The sequence below is a fragment of the Aquila chrysaetos genome, chromosome 12 (assembly GCF_900496995.4).
Source record: "Aquila chrysaetos chrysaetos chromosome 12, bAquChr1.4, whole genome shotgun sequence".
Taxonomy (NCBI): domain Eukaryota; kingdom Metazoa; phylum Chordata; class Aves; order Accipitriformes; family Accipitridae; genus Aquila; species Aquila chrysaetos.
Window position 1 is genome coordinate 15,762,073 of NC_044015.1, and position 16,995 is coordinate 15,779,067.

The 16,995-nt window shown below is 38.3% G+C and overlaps 1 protein-coding gene across 1 annotated transcript in view; it reads left to right on the plus strand.

Moving 5' to 3' along the window:
* CDC73 (cell division cycle 73) overlaps nucleotides 1-16,995 on the plus strand; it is a 119,126-nt gene that overhangs the window by 11,908 nt on the left and 90,223 nt on the right. The window contains exons 7-8 of the mRNA XM_030033874.2: nucleotides 1,662-1,878; nucleotides 16,363-16,461. Coding sequence (XP_029889734.1) covers nucleotides 1,662-1,878; nucleotides 16,363-16,461 — 316 coding nt within the window. The remainder of the gene's footprint in view (nucleotides 1-1,661; nucleotides 1,879-16,362; nucleotides 16,462-16,995) is intronic.

Sequence of the window (16,995 nt, forward strand, 5' to 3'; positions counted from 1 at the left end):
GTTTAGGTGTACTTAAAAGGAAACTATATAAAAAGAAGAAAATCTGGTTGTCATACCTGATGCAAAATCAGAAACTCTAAGGATCAAAAAATCAAAAAGTACACACGTTGTTTTGCATAAACTAATAATTTGAATACTAGCTTGAGTGTATCACAACTTTGTTTTGGAGTTGTGAGACAATGCTGCAGTGAGGTTTACTGACTATTATTCGTATTTACTTTGTATTCTATATTTACAAATTTTTTTTTTTAATGCTGAATGTAGAAGACTGCCCTTTTAAAAAAGTGCAAATAACATTTATAGGCAGTGAGTTTGAACTCTGCTTGTCACTGTTGTTACTTTAACGGCAACACAAAAAAAGTTCCTTTTCCAATAGCTTGGTTGTAAAAGGAGAATACTTCACAACCAGTACTACTTGTATTAATTTTTCAATGTACTCTCAAAAAAAAAAGTAAAATTAAATTGGGTATGTGCAATTCAGTCCTTTTCTTCAGCTCACCTGCAAAACAATAGGGCTCACTGTTTGGCAACCAAATTCTGTGTTTCCAATTAAAAGCAAACAGATAGAAATGTTGCACTCTTGGACTGAACTGAACTGAGCTACCTCAAGCACAGATTAATGTGGACAAAACTACTACCATCTGTTGTTTGTTTGGTCTACATGTTCTGAAAAGGTAATGCATCTTCCAAGTGGCCAAGTCTGTGTAACAGCACCTCAGCCGAAATTTAGATTAATCCTTTGAAAGCCTCAGAGCAGCCAGGGATTGACTGACTGGACACAAAATTGTAATCCACTAAAAATAACAGGGAGCTGAAATTCAGATGATGTTGTAAATGGAAGTGTTAGTCCTGATGCTTTACCCTTGCAATCTTTACTTCTGCTTGTGATAGTTGGGTTTTTTTGATCTTTTTTGTGCTAATACTGGGATGGAGCCTTTTGTCTGAAGTTTGACCCTCATGCTCAAAACAGCAATGCCAAGCTCATGTAATTGTCACATATAAGCAAGATGACTGTTTTACGAATTATAGCATAGCTGTAAACTTTAAGCAGGATCAAGTTACTCATTCACAAATTTATTCAGAAGAACTGTATAGAATCATAGAATCATTTAGGTTGGAAAAGACCTTTAATATTGAGTCCAACCATCAACCTGACACCACCATGCCCACTAAACCATGTTCTGAAGTGCCTTGTCTATGCATTTTTTGAATACCTCCAAGGATGATGACACCACCACTTCCCTGGGCAGCCTGTTCCAATGCCTGACAACCCTTTCAGTAAAGAAATTTTTCCTAATACCCAATCTAAACCTCCCCTGGTCCAGCCTGAGGCCACTTCCTCTCGTCCTATCACTAGTTACTTGATCGAAGAGACCAGTACCCACCTCACTACAACCTCCTTTCAGGTAGTTGTAGAGAGTGATAAGGTCTCCCCTCAGCCTCCTTTTCTCCAGACTAAACAACCCCAGTTCCCTCAGCTGTTCCTCATCAGACTTGTGCTCCAGGCCCCTCACCAGCTTTTTTGCCCTTTTCTGGATGTGCTCCAGCATCTCAATGTCTGTCTTGTACTGAGGGGCCCAAAACTGAACACGGTACTCAAGTTGCGGCCTCACCAGTGCTGTTCAATTACTCAGTCTCTTCTGTTGTTTTTGCTCTTTTAGGTCCTTGTCTGAAGCCATGTCAGTGGAAAAAATTGCTGCTATCAAAGCAAAAATCATGGCAAAGAAAAGATCCACTATCAAAACTGATCTGGATGATGACATAACTGCTCTTAAACAGAGAAGTTTTGTCGATGCTGAAGTAGATGTAACCAGAGATATTGTCAGCCGGGAGAGAGTGTGGAGGACAAGAACTACAATCTTACAAAGCACAGGCAAGGTAATGCTCTGGATACCAAGCTATTTTTATGATCGAAATGGCAAACTGCATTTTTTATTTTCTGTGTCTCTAGCTTGTTAACTATAGATGACTGGGGGGATTATGCTTAGTGTTCTAGGTAAAGGTAGGCTTGGAGGACTGTTGGCACAGTCACAGAGGAGTTCATTCTTTTCTCATTATGGTAAGCCTACAAAGTATTTTGAGATACATGCTTCAGCCACTTAAAAGATACCAAGTAATCGCTTAATTCCTCTTAAACAAAGCTGGCTTGAACCCTACATTTGGGAGGGCTATATGAAAGTACCTGCAGGTTTGAAATAGACAAAAGTGGGGAGTAACTGGTAGCAGTAGCAACATGTGTACATTGGAAGTCCAAAGGCTGCTAAGCTGTGGAAAACACCAAAGAAGTAAGGAGAGAAAATGCGAAAATGAACAAACCCACAAAGTGTTACCATGAGGAGGCTTTTCTGTATATTTTTGTCCCTTCATGTTCCTTCAATCCATGTCTTTAGCTGCACTTGGTTATGTGCCATCCAGAAATGGTTGGAAGCACAGCTGATAGCTTGCTCTTTTTGGACAGTTAGGCTTTCTTTATTGCAGTGATACTTGGCACTAAATTTCTCAAGGAGGCAGTAAGTTAATTTCTAAAACATTGCAAATGTCTGTTTTCCTGAGGTTATTGTCAAATCACATCCTTTGTCTTCACTACTTCTGAGTACTGTCACAGGAAAATAATGTTTAGAAGTAAACGAGGTCCTAGTTTTTATTTGTCTGTTTTTAAGAGTATTTTACATAGCGCTCATTTTCACAACCTGGTGTCATGGTATTAGTGGTAGAATAAGTTAATTAATGAACTATGGGGTAATTACTAGGTATGTGGCATGTACCTGCATGTATGCTACACACAGAGTGAGTGTTATTTCTTTGAGTCTGTGAGATTTGTAGCAATCTCACTGCTGAACAGTTGATAAATTGGTAAAAGCCTTTACTGTTTTAGTCATCGGAAATGTTTGTACTGAAGGAATCTGGGTAGCTTTTCCTCATTTAACGAATCATTCATGGCATTCATATCTTTACAAGTCTTCCAAGGGAAACTTGAAAAGATACTAGGGAAAGAGTTGGATGTTTTACTGTAGTATCCTTGTAATAGTGAGATGAGGTAGTGATTTTAAGCAAAACCTAACATGGGGAGAAAGGCAAGAAACAGGAGATCAAGTTTGTTCTTGGACTCCAGCATGCAGTTACTTGACTAGTGTGATGAATATAATTGGCATAATAGCAGGCCTTTATTTCTTGATAGCATGGACAGAAATCATTGGATGTTAATGTTTATATTTTTGTACAAGTAACAGTGAGAGTAAGTAGATGGGGAAGCATCTCTTGTTACCCAGGGCTGTGATTTATCCCAGAACAGCTCCAGGGTTTTTTGTTTGTAGGTTGGTTGGGATGGTTTTTTTGGTTGAGTTTTTTTTTTTTTTAAAAGAACTTTTGTGAAGACCTACTCAAAAGTTAGAAAACTCAGATACGTTATCTCAGGCAGATCATTCTTTATCTACTTGCCTGTTCATTTAAAGAATTTTGATCAGAGAAGCATAGTACTGCTCTGCAAATGCTGTTTTGGCTTTTCTGTATGATACTTGAATTGCTAATGTGCCTGATAGATAATTCTTTTTACTGTAAATTTTCACTGCTTGGTATAGATTTGTTTGCAGTCTCTTGAATCCTCCTAGAATGTTTAAACACAACAGTAGTTTACATACCATATAGTGTCTGACTTATTAGTATCTGAATCCTTTAGAACTCCTGGGTGAATGGTAACAAAGAGTGAGCACCCCAAAATGTCGATTTTGTTTCTTTCCAAAAATTGCTTCAGTCTGAGGCAGTTCCTCAAGCTCTCTTCTCCACAGAGAAAGTCTTCTATGTGAACTTTCCCAGTGTTCTCTGTAGTAAACAAAGATGCAGAGATAGCTTAAGATGCAAAAAGAAAATACTAGGAAGATGGGGCCACAGCAAAAAGAAAATAATCTGTTGTCCTTATCGGTTTTCTGGCAGGTTTCCTCTGTTTTTGATGTGTTTGCAAAAAGTACTGATTCCTCCAGCAAGATGCTCCTCAAAATTCTATGTAGATGGCAATAATCTTAACTATATTTATGGAGTATTTACTCTTTCTCCTTTTGGACACGTTTTCTGATTCTGAAGTTTGCTTTTTACTTCAAATGGCCTTTTTTGCTTTATAGAACTGTTCCAGGTTTTGGGGGTTTGTTTTTGTGGGTTTTGTTTTTTTTTTTTTGACGTCTCCAGTGATGTAGTGTTCTTTTTTAACACCTTTTGAAAGTGTTCATGATACTTGCGTTCTGCCCTTTAGATGCTGCTTTTAATTCTTTCTTTGATATCTTCATTGTTACATAGCTTCACTTGCTGAAATTCTGGTGGTGGATTTTTTTCCTGGCTATAGGGGTTGGTTTGGTTTTTTTGTTGTTTACAAGAATGTTGAATTTGAGTGCATTGTTACTCCTGTTGTAGAATATTTTTCAGCAGCTACCTCTCTAAAGTAGGTACTGTGGGCCAAATCAAGAAATGCTTCTCCTCTTGTGACTACTTTGGCCAGTTGCTCCAATAAGCAATTACTTATGATAGCTAAAGAGTTAATTGCTGCATCACTTCCCTTCTTGACACTTATCCAACCTACAAAGTAACTGCAATTTCTCATAATTAGTGTTTTCTTCTTTGGAAGTCTCTGTATTGTCCCATTCATATTGGCAATATAGCTCTAATGATTTGGGACAGGTTATCATTCATTTACCATCATTCATTGGTTGTCATTCATAGTTTATTTGAGTCTAAGCTTCCTATAATGCATCACACAGGTCCTTTATCTGTACTACCCCCTCTGTTACCCTCTTTTGATCAGATGTGGGATTGATCCCTGGCTGTCTTTTTACTGATTTTTGTGAGGTTCCTACTGTTTGTAAAATCAGACATTTCAGTTCACCTGTCCTCTTCTGTTTTTAAGATTTCTAGAATTTGCATTTGCTTGCTTATTTTTATGTTTTGCTTAGAACATTTTATTGAGGTATTTTTCCATAGTTTTCTACCTGATTATTATGCAGTTTTGCCTTCTTTTCGAAATGCAGTGTTTGATTTAATTGCTAGTGGATGAGTCACCCTGCACTGTGTGTTTTAAATATCTGTTGGCCTTCCCCAAGTCTGTAGTCTTCTAGATTTTATGAATAATGTGACATTTTTATGTAATCACTTTTCAGGGCCAAATTGCATCTGTTTGGTCCAAGGGGTTTTTTTTCCTCTCATAGTAACTTAATTTTAGAACTACTTCAGAGGATCTATTGTTTAAAGCAATTTAATTTCAGGTTTGGCTAAAGGCATGCAACATAACATTGCTGTTTTGGTGAGTCAACTGACAGTTGAACCAACTGAAAATTTAGTCAGATTTCAAAAGCAATAAAAGTACTTGATGCTAGAGCTGCTTCTGAATTCCTTTACTGTTCTTTTAACAGCCACAATTGTTGAGGGCTTTAAGAAATTAGCATCTTCTGTTCGTCCTCGCTCTTCATGCAGTCCAATTCTCATTTTTAATCTTCACAAACACACACAAAAATCAGAGTAAGGGAGTTGCTACCTTCAGGCCCGATACAGCTGGATATGCTGGGGGAGAGAAGTTTAAAGAAGAAAGTGAAAATTATTTAATCTGTAGACTGATACTTGGACAAGGTGTCTTGCTCCTGTGTCTCACTGGGGTTTTTTTGGTGGTGTTTTTTGTATGAAGCAGATATAATAATTCAGGATGCTTATTTACATCATATTAGAAGGATATGAATGAGTTCCTGATAATGTAGTCATGCCATTGACTATGGAACCTGTTTCTGGAGAACAGATTAAGTTTGTCAGATATTTATATATGTTAAATCAGTTTGAACTGAAATATTGTCTGGTGAAGATATGTCAGAATTAATATTGACACTTTTGAATCTGCAAATATTAGAGGAAAATACTAATAAAAATATTACTGTTGTAACTTCTTTATTGAGAGAAACTTTGTATACAGAACAAGATATCCTTTCTGTTAGCTAAAGTTTTTAACCCATAGATAGAATATTTACCATCGTAAGTGTTTGGAGTGTTAAATTTTAAATTACTGCTTTGCAGAGGTTTCAGTTCTTTTGTATATATATTTTCAGATAAATGTTTGGCTGTTCTGTAAAACAAACCATTGAACACCTAGAAAAAAACCTGTGTTTAAACTGAAATTAATTCCTTCCTTTCATGTCATTCCTCTAGCTCTCCTTCCTGAATAATCCTTTGATTTTTTTTTTTTTTTTTATCGTCTCCTGTAGCAGGCTTCAGCAACCTTTTCTGAAGGAAAAACCTCCTCATTCCGTCTCTACTGTAAATGTGTTCCTACAGGAACAAATTAAAGTAGCCTAAGCAGGAGTTTCAGCATTCACAGGTGTATTTGGAGGGCGTATTTTTGTTGGTGACTGCTGATGTACTTGATTTTTTTTCTTTAAACTTTTTTTAATCTCCCAGATTGCTCAGAAATATTTCTTAGATAAGCAGCATGGTAACTGGGTGGGCTGGGTTGAACATGCTCTACTTAAAAAGAAATCTTAAAATTGGAATCTTGGAAATGCACTAATGTGGGCCTTGAAATTGTAACTTTGGAAATGAACCAGTGCTTTTACAGGAATGGTGAGCTCTGAGTATTTCTGATGTTTTTTAAAAGAAAATACAAATCTTTCATACTTTTCTTTGTAGGGTGTGGTGGGTTGACCTTGGCTGGACACCAGGTGCCCAACCAAGCTGCTCTATCACTCTCCTCCTCAGCAGGATGGGGGTGGGGGAGAAAATAAGATTGAAAAAACCCTTGTGGGTCAAGATAAAGGCAGCTTAATAAAAGCAAAGGCTGCGTGCAGAAGCAAAGGAAAGCAAAAGATTTATTCTCTACTTCCCATCAGCAGGTGATGTCCATTCACTTCCCGGGAGGTAGGGCTTCAGTTCGTGTAGCGGTTGCTCCGGAAGACAAACATTGTAATAATTAATGCCTCCCCTCCTCTTCCTTTCTCTTAACTCTTATTGCTGAGCAGATGTCATATGATATGGAATATTCCTTTGGTCAGTTGGGGTCAGCTGTCCTGGCTGTGTCCCCTCCCAAGATCTTGCCCACGCCCAGCCTGCTGGTGGGGGGGGGGAATGTTGAAGAGACAGCCTTGATGCTGTGCCAGCACTGCTTAGTAGCAGCCAGAACACTGGTGTGTTATCAACACCCTTCTAGCTACTAATGCAAAGTACAGCATTATGAGGGCTGCTATGGGGAGAATTAATTCCATCTCACCCAGACCCAATACATAGGGATATGCTAGAGATTATTGCTGAAACTTTACATTTTGGGTAGCGCTTTTCAGTCATATTTTCTTACAGATGTGAGTATACTAGAATTACCTTTTCTCAAGTGAACTCTAACCCTATGTACAGGAGAAATAACACCCGTCCTATTGAACATATGGGAAGTCTTAAAGGTTATGCCATATAACCTTTCTAAATAGCTTTTGCTAAGAAACTGGAACAATGGCTATATATGCTTCATGTACGTGAGTCCATACTCATGCACATTTACGTATGTCTGTGCAGTAACTGCATGGGACTTGTCCAGCTGCTGGTTTTGTGTATTTCTTGGCCTCTTTTAATAGATCTGTAAATCCCTTCTTTACTGTCTTCCTTGAGCCTTGTGTAAGTCTTTTGAAGACATTGCAAGGCGCTAGGAGTCCAGAGTGACCTGTACGGTGTCTTACTGTTATTTAGTGCCTGGCTATGTTCCAGGGAAAAGCACTGAAGTAGAACCATGTAAGTTGGACATGAGAAATCTGAATTTGAGGTAAATGTTTTTCTAATGGGATTAGGCGTGTATAAAATCAGAAGAATGATCAGATGTGGGCTCCTTAAGTGGGTGTCTGTTACTAACGGAAAAACTACTTAGAGCGTTAAAACTCCAAGGTCAGAGTTATGTGAAACTCAGTCCCTCTAGTTTCATAACCTTTGAATTATGAAATTGTATCTTTTTGTCAATATAAGATTGTTTCTTCATGTGCATATTACTTGCTAGGTCTAGGTTGAAATGTTGAAGCAGAGTTGCATTTGTCACTTGCTGTTGCTTCACTTCTGCAGACTGACCAATTTGATTCTCTCACAATCCGGGTAGTTAATCTTTTCCCTGCTTAATATTTACCAAAAAATTAAGAGAATATTCTGAATTATCAGTGCTTTTATATATAAAAAATTACGTTCTTTCCTTTTCTAATAAAGTAGGAAGTAAGCCTGAATCAAATAAAATGTTTTTCTGCCTTAATCCTCATATTTCTGTTACCTGTTCTTATGTGAGACTAGGCTATCCAGCACATATTTTTCTTAGTTTTTCTTTGTTTTGAAAACACAGGAATCTTATGTGTATAACAAGCAATCAGTTTAAATAAACAACTTTAAAAAAAAAAAAAATCATCGTTCTCAGATTTGATATCTTTAGTTATTGCAGCCCTGTTGTAATGTACTAGTTATCTATACTTTTCTTTGGAAAAAAGGTTGGTGATGCCCGGTGTATTATATATCTATAAAAAAGGACATTAATACAGAAGGGAATGGACTCAGCTCTAACTTCGATGACTGCGAGTTGTATGTATTAAATTCCATAATCTTGATTTTATTTCCCCACCACCCCCCCCCCAGTTGCTAATAGAGTGTCTTGCTCTGAACTATTTCAGAATGTTTTTCCTTTGTGTTTTTTTGTATTCCTGTACATAAGTATTAAATACCAGGACTTCTCATTTTCCACAGATTAATCTCATCTTTATGGTGGTAAATATTTTTAGTTTTGTGTTATCACCTGGAAAATATTACCACTGCAGTTAATACTGGCATACTTTATTTTTTTTAAATTAATGTTGTTTATTTGTAGGGTTGATCCATTTAACAGTAGTTAACACATTTGAAGTAAATGCTGGGAGAAACCACTTTTTCAGTTACTTCTAGTTTTCATTTTTGTTCTGATACCTTTTGAGCTTTCTTACTAGTTAAGTCACTTGTCAGGGGATTAATACTACAGTTAAAATCACAGTTTCAGTAAATTCTTTTATATGATCTTGTAACTGCAATTTATATTAAAATAACTTTATAGCAAGACTAATAGTATTTTAATCACTTTTGACTGCTAAAAGGTCTGAGAGTAAAATTTTGGATACTTTAAAATAAATTATTTGATTGTAAAAGCAACTTTGTGTATGGGCTCTAGGTGGCAGAATTGTTCTATGCTCCTGAAATTCACAATAGTGAATTTAATAGCAAAATTGAGAAGGCAAAGGTGTGCCGGGTTAATAGCAACTAGTATCCTCATTAGTGCTTTTGAATGGAACAAGCGTATGGCTTTAGAATGGCTGTGCACAAGTGTAATGGCATGGTCTAGCTTAAGTTCCCAAACACCATTTTATCTTATATTAGCTTATTTAGTAAAACTGGGAAGACCATTATATTGCTGCTAGGCACTAATGCAGATGTTTTGAATACAGCACTTAAAGGAAAGGTGGGCCAGATTATAAAAAAAATATTTATATTGCACAATAATGAGTCTTGTTTTGTGAATAGGTACCTCGAATTTATCAGAGAAATCTGTAGAATAAAGCATTATGTTTCCTGAAAGAAAATTTAGGTTGGCTATAAAGTAACTTCACCGTTATTAAGCACTACTTCTATAAGTATTAAGAAAAAAAAAGTGTTTCCATATGCTGCATTCATAGGAGAAATAAACTAGGATTATGTTATGAGGGGGATTTTTGAGCAGATTTTATACTGTGCTGTGTCTTCGGGATGTTACAGCATTGCTGCGCTTTCATGCTTCTGAATTAGCCTTTGTGCTATTTCAAACTAAACGTTTCAGTTGTCTTTTGTATAATACTCTTGCTATAAAAAATTTAGTGAAGATTACATGGAATAAGTGAGGAGTGGAACTTTTTACTGAAAACATAGTCCACAAATATACAGGGCTGATAGCAATTCAGTGCAGTAGGCTATAGTAATACTTAAATGAACTTTTTGACTGGAACATAAAGAAATGTTATTTGATTCCCAGAGTAACTTTTTATGAAGGGGAGTGTCTGATTTCTATTTTTTTCCCCAGCAGTTAGTAACACGTTGAGTTTTATGAATAGTTTTGTATAGGTTCCCTAATCTTAGAGCTTAAAAAAATTAAGCCATGTACTGTGCTTCAGTTGGTTAGCTGTATAAATTCTAGTACTTCATTGCGAATTTCTTAATACTACTGTTGTCCTGAAAGGACAACTAAGATGACCCATTTATTTAGGTGGTTCTTCTTAAAATTGTCTGTGTGGTAGTATGCTTGTTGTATGACTTAACTGTAGTATGGTATGTACAGGTTGACAGTGTATAGAGAATAGTTTGAGAGGTACCGCAAGCTCTCTGCAACCATGCCTGTTAGTGCAGTTGAGCATCTTGTGCATTGTACGTGTTATTCAAATGAAAGCAAATAAGGTAAATGGGAGAGGTGCATGTGTATGTAATTCAAAAAGGAAGATTTACTTTGTCACAGCTATATAATTCAAGATCATGTTTCTAGCTGTGGCCTGTTTCTGAAGGGTTCTTGTGTAAGGAGAGGAAGGATGCTGGGTCAGAAATGATGGAAATTTTTATGGTCTGAATAAGCACAGTGCAGAGAATACCAATAGTTCACATATCTGTTCTACTGATATATTTGCATGCTTGCAGTTGCTTGTAACTATCCCTGAATGTCAATCTTGTCTATGTTCAACCTTTGATTCTGAGGGCAACCTAGCACACAACATAAAATGCAGTGCTTTAGGACTATTTTAAATTAGAAGAGCAAGGAGGAGGGAAGATCAACTTCACTGTTAGCGAACAGTTTACAAGTTGAAGAAACAGATTCTTAGGCATAGGAGAGCGATGCCTTAAATGAAGCACTCCAGATTTAAGTATGTGCTTTAAATTTAAATGTGCAAAATATTTTCTTTTAAATATACAGTTCATTAGTTCATGGTCCATATGAACAAATTTTTAATTTCTGCTGTACTTCTATGAGACCACCTGAATACTGTTTACATTTTTTGTGTCATGCAGTACATAGGAATTGCTGAAACTGTATGATGGGAATTGTGGTGGGTTGACCCTGGCTGGATGTCAGGCGCCCACCAGAGCTGCTCTATCACTTCCCTTCTCAGCTGGGCAGGAGAGAGAAAATATAACAAAAGGCTCGTGGGTCAACATAAGGACTCACCAATTACCGTCGTGGGCAAAACAGACTCGACTTGGGGAAAATTAACTCAATTTATTGCCAATCATCCGGAGTAGGGTAATGAGAAATAAAACGAAATCTTAAACCCCCCCCCCCCCCCCTTCTCTCTGGGCTTAAATTTACTCCCGAATTCTCTACCTCCTCCCTTCCCAGCAGCACAGGGGGATGGGGAATGGGGGTTGCGGTCAGTTCATCACACATAGTCTCTGCTGCTCCTTCCTCCTTGGAGGGAGGACTCCTCACACTCTTCCCCAGCTCCAGCGTGGGGTCCCTCCCACAGGAGACAGTCCTCCATGAACTTCTCCAACATGGGTTGTTCCCACAGGCTGCAGTTCTTCATGAACTGCTCCAGCGTGGCTCCCTTCCACAGTGTGCAGTCCTTCAGGCACAGACTGCTCCAGTGTGGCTCCCCCGCGGGGTCACAGGTCCTGCCAGAAAACCTGCTTCAGCGTGAGCTTCTCTTTCCACGGGGCCACAGGTCCTGCCAGGAGCCTGCTCCAGCGCCAGCTTCCCATGGGGTCACAGCCTCCTTCGGGTACCCACCTGCTCCAGCGTGGGGTCCTCCATGGGCTGCAGGTGTGGATATCTGCTCCACCATGAACCTCCATGGGCTGCAGGGAGACAGCCTGCCTCACCATGGTCTTCCCCATGGGCTGCAGGGGAATCTCTGCTCCAGCGCCTGGAGCACCTCCTCCTCCTCCTTCTTCACTGACCTTGGTGTCTGCAGGGTTGTTTCTCCCACATGTTCTCACTCCTTTCTCTGGCTGCAATTGGCGTGCAGTTTTTTTTCCCCTTCTTAAATATGTTATTCCCCCAGAGTCACTACCACTGTCACTGATGGGCTTGGCCTTGGCCAGTGGCAGGTCTTTTTGGAGATGCCTGGCATTGGCTCTGTTGGACATGGGGGACGCTTCTGGCAGCTTCTCACAGAAGCCACCCCTGTAGCCCCCTGGCTACCAAAACCTTGCCATGCAAACCCTGTACAGACATATTGGATTTCTGGTACTGCATCATGCCTTTCAGTCTGCTGCAAAGGACTTATGAGTATGTCTGAGCATATCAAGGAAATGTGTAAAGAAGTGTGGCAGGGGCTTGATTTTTTTCCTTCTTCAGCCCTAATATAGGTTTGGACAATGTTTATAGCATTCTGCAGCTCTTGATCATCCTGGGATGCACATTGAACAAGAAATCCTTCTTGTCAGCTCAAGTTTGAGTTTGAGTTTATATGGTTGTTCCTAGGCTCTTTTTCTCTCCGCAGTGAAACACCAGAATGTAAAATCTGATTGAAAAGTGGTTACAACTTGACTGTAAGAAAGTTTTGAAGCCCTCTAGAAGCCATGCTGTATAACAGTGTATATGCTTCTAGTTTTACATGTTAGATTTAATTTTCTATTTTTGTTCAGATGATTGAGATGAAGTATGCTTTTCTTGAATTTTTTTTGCCTCAAGAATTGTTTTCTGTCAAGTTAAGTCGGTATTTCTCCTTGATGATCGTTATTAGAAACTTTTTTTTTTTTCCTAGCATGATAAAGCTGGTATTGTGACTAGAAGTCTTTGTTAATAAGCATTAGGGGTTTGGCTAGTTATAGAAATTAAAGAAAGGTTGCAGAATGAAGATTGCAATTTTTTAGAATAAATTGTGATATATTTAAGTGGAAGTATTTTTATTACAAAAGGAGTCTTGTTAGTGATGTAAGTGCATTAAGTCTTCCCCAGCCAAGCAAGCTGATCTTACTTGCTCTGGTATTTCTCCTCAAACAGCCTGGTGTTAAATTAACACCAGTGATAGTAACTTGCCTTGGTGTATGTTAGTCACTATGTTGGCAAGGGATAGATAGAGCATCTGTGCCAGTAAATTTTGAGAATTTATTTACTGTTGCAGGCTTTCCTAAAGAATCTGTGTGACTCTTTCTGTAAGATGATTGACTACGTTTATCTGACCGTAGCTGCTGTTATTGATTGTCTTTTGGATACCATTGTTTTCTCTTCCAATTTGCATCTAGTGCATGAGTTGTCTTTTTAGAGGCATGAGTGATGATGGGTGGAAAAATCTATTATGATAGGGCTTTACTTAAGATAGTATCAAAAACCTGATTTGGTAGTGGCTGAAACATTTTGTGTCTTCTCCCCCATCAATGTGATGAATTATTATTAGGTGTGGGCATGGTTGGAATCAACAAAGAGAAAAGGATTTTCCTAAGCATTGTTTTTCAAGCATGTTCAGATTTTTGTAAGTCTTAGTGCGGAAAACCAGATAGCTTCTTTTTTTTTTTTCTTCTGCTCTGTCCCCCAGATCAGAAGTTTTTGGTAATAAAAATGTTGCACTTGGTATTAAGTTTAACTAAATCCAGGGCAGAAGCTAGGGGATATTCATATTCTGATCTCTGAAGGGATGAACAATGAGAACTTAGCAGTCTTGTGACTCTGCAGGGCTTTGCAAATCAGCTGGTACCTGCAGCGGACTTACTGCTTGATCATTTTTCTGTCACAGTAATGTAATCCCATGTCCCTGACCAACCCAGTGAACAGCATGATGATGATACTAGTTCGAGTGCTTGTTAAAACACTGCTGTTTTTTCCCCTTCCAAACAGATATTAGTTGTGGCCTTGGGGGACCTGCATTTTCATGCTGTGGAAAAAAGACATCAGCAAGAACACTTTGTAATTTCATGCTTATTAGCGACTTCTTTTCAGCAGATGGGAGAAAGTCCTGTGTTGGTTTTTTTTACCTGTTAGAATTTAAAACTTGGTCCAGGACATGCAATTTCAGGCTATTAAAATCTGAGATGCTAAAATGCCTTTGAAAAATTCATAATTTGAAATTTAAGCTCACTTTAAGAGTATGTTAACTCTAGGTTTTATGAATTAAATATGGATATGAAAGCTGGTCGTAGCTTCCTTGTAACTGAAAGAAGACTTGCCTTCTACATGAATAATCACTCTTATAAAACCCTTTTTCTTGTTATTTAATTAGTTTCTCATCCTGAATTACAGAAGACTGAGTAGCTTGTCATTTCCAGGAGACCAAATGTGATGAAGTACAGCAATGACAAGAATTGTGATTGATATGCTGCCCAGCCCACAGTTTGGGAGAAATCTCTGAATTCCCAGTAAAAAGCGTGTAGTTTAGACTTATTTTCTGAAGAACAGAGCTGATTTTGAGTACCCCTGTATAATTGATATGTGCATGGCTCAGCTCTAAAGTTTTTCTTCTTCCAGGATTTTTCTGACTGAAAATAACTTCAGATACAGTTTTGTGTGAGTTCTTTCAGCATTTGTGAAAAGAATTGGGCTTGCTCAAGGAATGGCTTTGCCTTTATAAGTGGTTTCTGGTGGTCTTCCAGTTCCTGCCCCTCCAGCTTGGAGCAGATTGACAACATTGTCCTGGTTTCAGCTGGGATAGAGTTAATTGTCTTCCTAGTAGCTGGTACAGTGCTATGTTTTGGGTTCAGTATGCAAAGAATGTTGACAACACTGATGTTTTCAGTTGTTGCTCAGTAGTGTTCAGTCTAAAGTCAAGGCTTTCTCAGCTTCTCGTGCCCAGCCAGCGAGAAAGCTGGAGGGGCACAAGAAGTTGGCACAGGACACAGGCAGGGCAGCTGACCCAAACTGGCCAACAGGGTATTCCATACCGTGTGATGTCCCATCTAGTATAGGAACTGGGGAGTGGGGGCGGGGAATCGCCTCTTGGGGACTAGCTGGATGTCAATCGGTGGGTGGTGAGCAATTGCGCTGCGCATCATTTGTACATTCCAATCCTTTTATCATTGCTGTTGTAGCTTTATTAGTGTTATCATTATCATTATTAGTTTCTTCTTTTCTGTTCTATTAAACCATTCTTATCTCAACCCATGAGTTTTACTTCTCTTCCTGATTTTCTCCCCCATTCCACTGGGTGGGGGGGGAGTGAGCTGCGTGGTGCTTAGTTGCTGGCTGGGGTTAAACCATGACCAACATGCTGGCAGAGTTCAAGTGAACAAGCTTAGAGAAACTTTGCATTACAGTGCTCTCTAAATGATTTCTACAAAATTCATCCCAGAAGTCTTTGTTTTGTAATTAATGCTTTTTTTTTTTTTGGTAATGCGAGTGTTGTTAATTAACACCACTTCAGTGTTAGTATACAATACTCTAGAACAATCTAAGCATTTTGTGAGTGCTTTATGCTATTCTGAATCAGTAAAAAGGCCTTTTTTCTTAACTGATAAAAGGTTTCTTTTACTGATGAACCATTACTGAAAATTGACAGTAGTGACAGACATTGTGTACATATATCTCTATAGCTTAAAATACCTATTGAGTGCTAATGTAATAAGCATATGCCTTTCAAAAGTTTAATTAGTGTTTACATTTTTGTTTAGAATAAAGCATTCCTACTAATATTACCAGGAGGAATTTATTTTAAAAACCTTCATCAATATAATTTCTTCAGTTGTGCCTCAATGACTTGGTTATCTGACAAAACACTGCATGAAGTTACTAGAATTATCCTGAATCACTCTCGAATCAAAGATTTGCAAATGTGATTTCTGTACCTGCTTCCTCCAATTTAAAATGAAAGGCTCTACTACTAAAATTACTTGGTGCTAAATGGAGTGAAGTAATAATTCAAGATAAAGGCCAAAGAGGAGCAGACAGGCTCTCATTAGTGGAAGGAGGCTGTGACTCCATGGGAAGCTGGCGCTGGAGCAGGCTCCTGGCAGGACCTGTGGCCCCGTGGAAAGAGAAGCTCATGCTGGAGCAGGTTTTCTGCCTTGGAAATGAGACTTGTCCTGGAAATCTTGAGTAAAAGTTTTTCCTTCTTGCTACAGCATGAAGAGTTCCCAAGGGACTGTAAGGGCATGGTAGGCAAGAGGGGAGAAGGAGATTACAAGCGTTTTGTTAAGAGTTTGGTTTACCTTGTGGTGTAATGATGCCAGTTAGATTTAGCAAGTTTGGGCCTTAAAGAATAGGGGGTAGCAGTGGGGCCTTAAAACTCTGTTTATGTTTGGATCCTGTCACAGAAAAGTAATTAGAAAAACATCTATTTAGAAGATTGGTGCACCGCTTTTGTTTTTCTGTGAAGTACAGGTGAACCAACTCGTGTCTTCTGTCTGTGTTGTTACTATGTGAAATGCCAATAGTTAGCAAGGTTCACGGGTATCTGATTTGTTTTTCAGAACTTTGCCAAGAATATTTTTGCAATTCTTCAATCAGTAAAAGCCAGAGAAGAAGGCCGAGCACCTGAACAAAGACCTGCACCAAATACAGCACCAACGGTAGGAGCAGCACTTTGAATTTAAAGGCTGTGACACCAAAAGTGACAGTAGAGTGTCTTGCCAGTATTAAATATGATATTTGTTTTGGTTTAGTTCCAATGAATGCACAACTTTCAAGCATAACTTTATAGATACTCTTTGACTTGACTCTTTAAATACCAATAAATGTAACTTGAATATAATGGTTTAATTTGTTCAGTATGTTCTTGTTACTTAGAAATTAAATTGCTAGTGCCAGCTTCTGCATCTACCAAATGCTAGCGACATCCTGCATCTCTTTGCAAAAAATGTATTAGATGAGACTATTGCCATTTCAAACAAAATGTTTTGCTGTTTTTCTGACAGATAGAGTAGAAAATGTTTAAGAATCTGGAATGTGACTCATGAGTGGGAACAGCTTGAACTAGGTTTCTTTTGCCTGTAATAAATCAGGAGGACAGACTTAGAGCTTTATTGTTTAAGTTTATCTAGGTATTAGACAGGATTTGTTTTGTATTGTGGTGTTTACTATTGAGTTCTATTAAACCTAATATA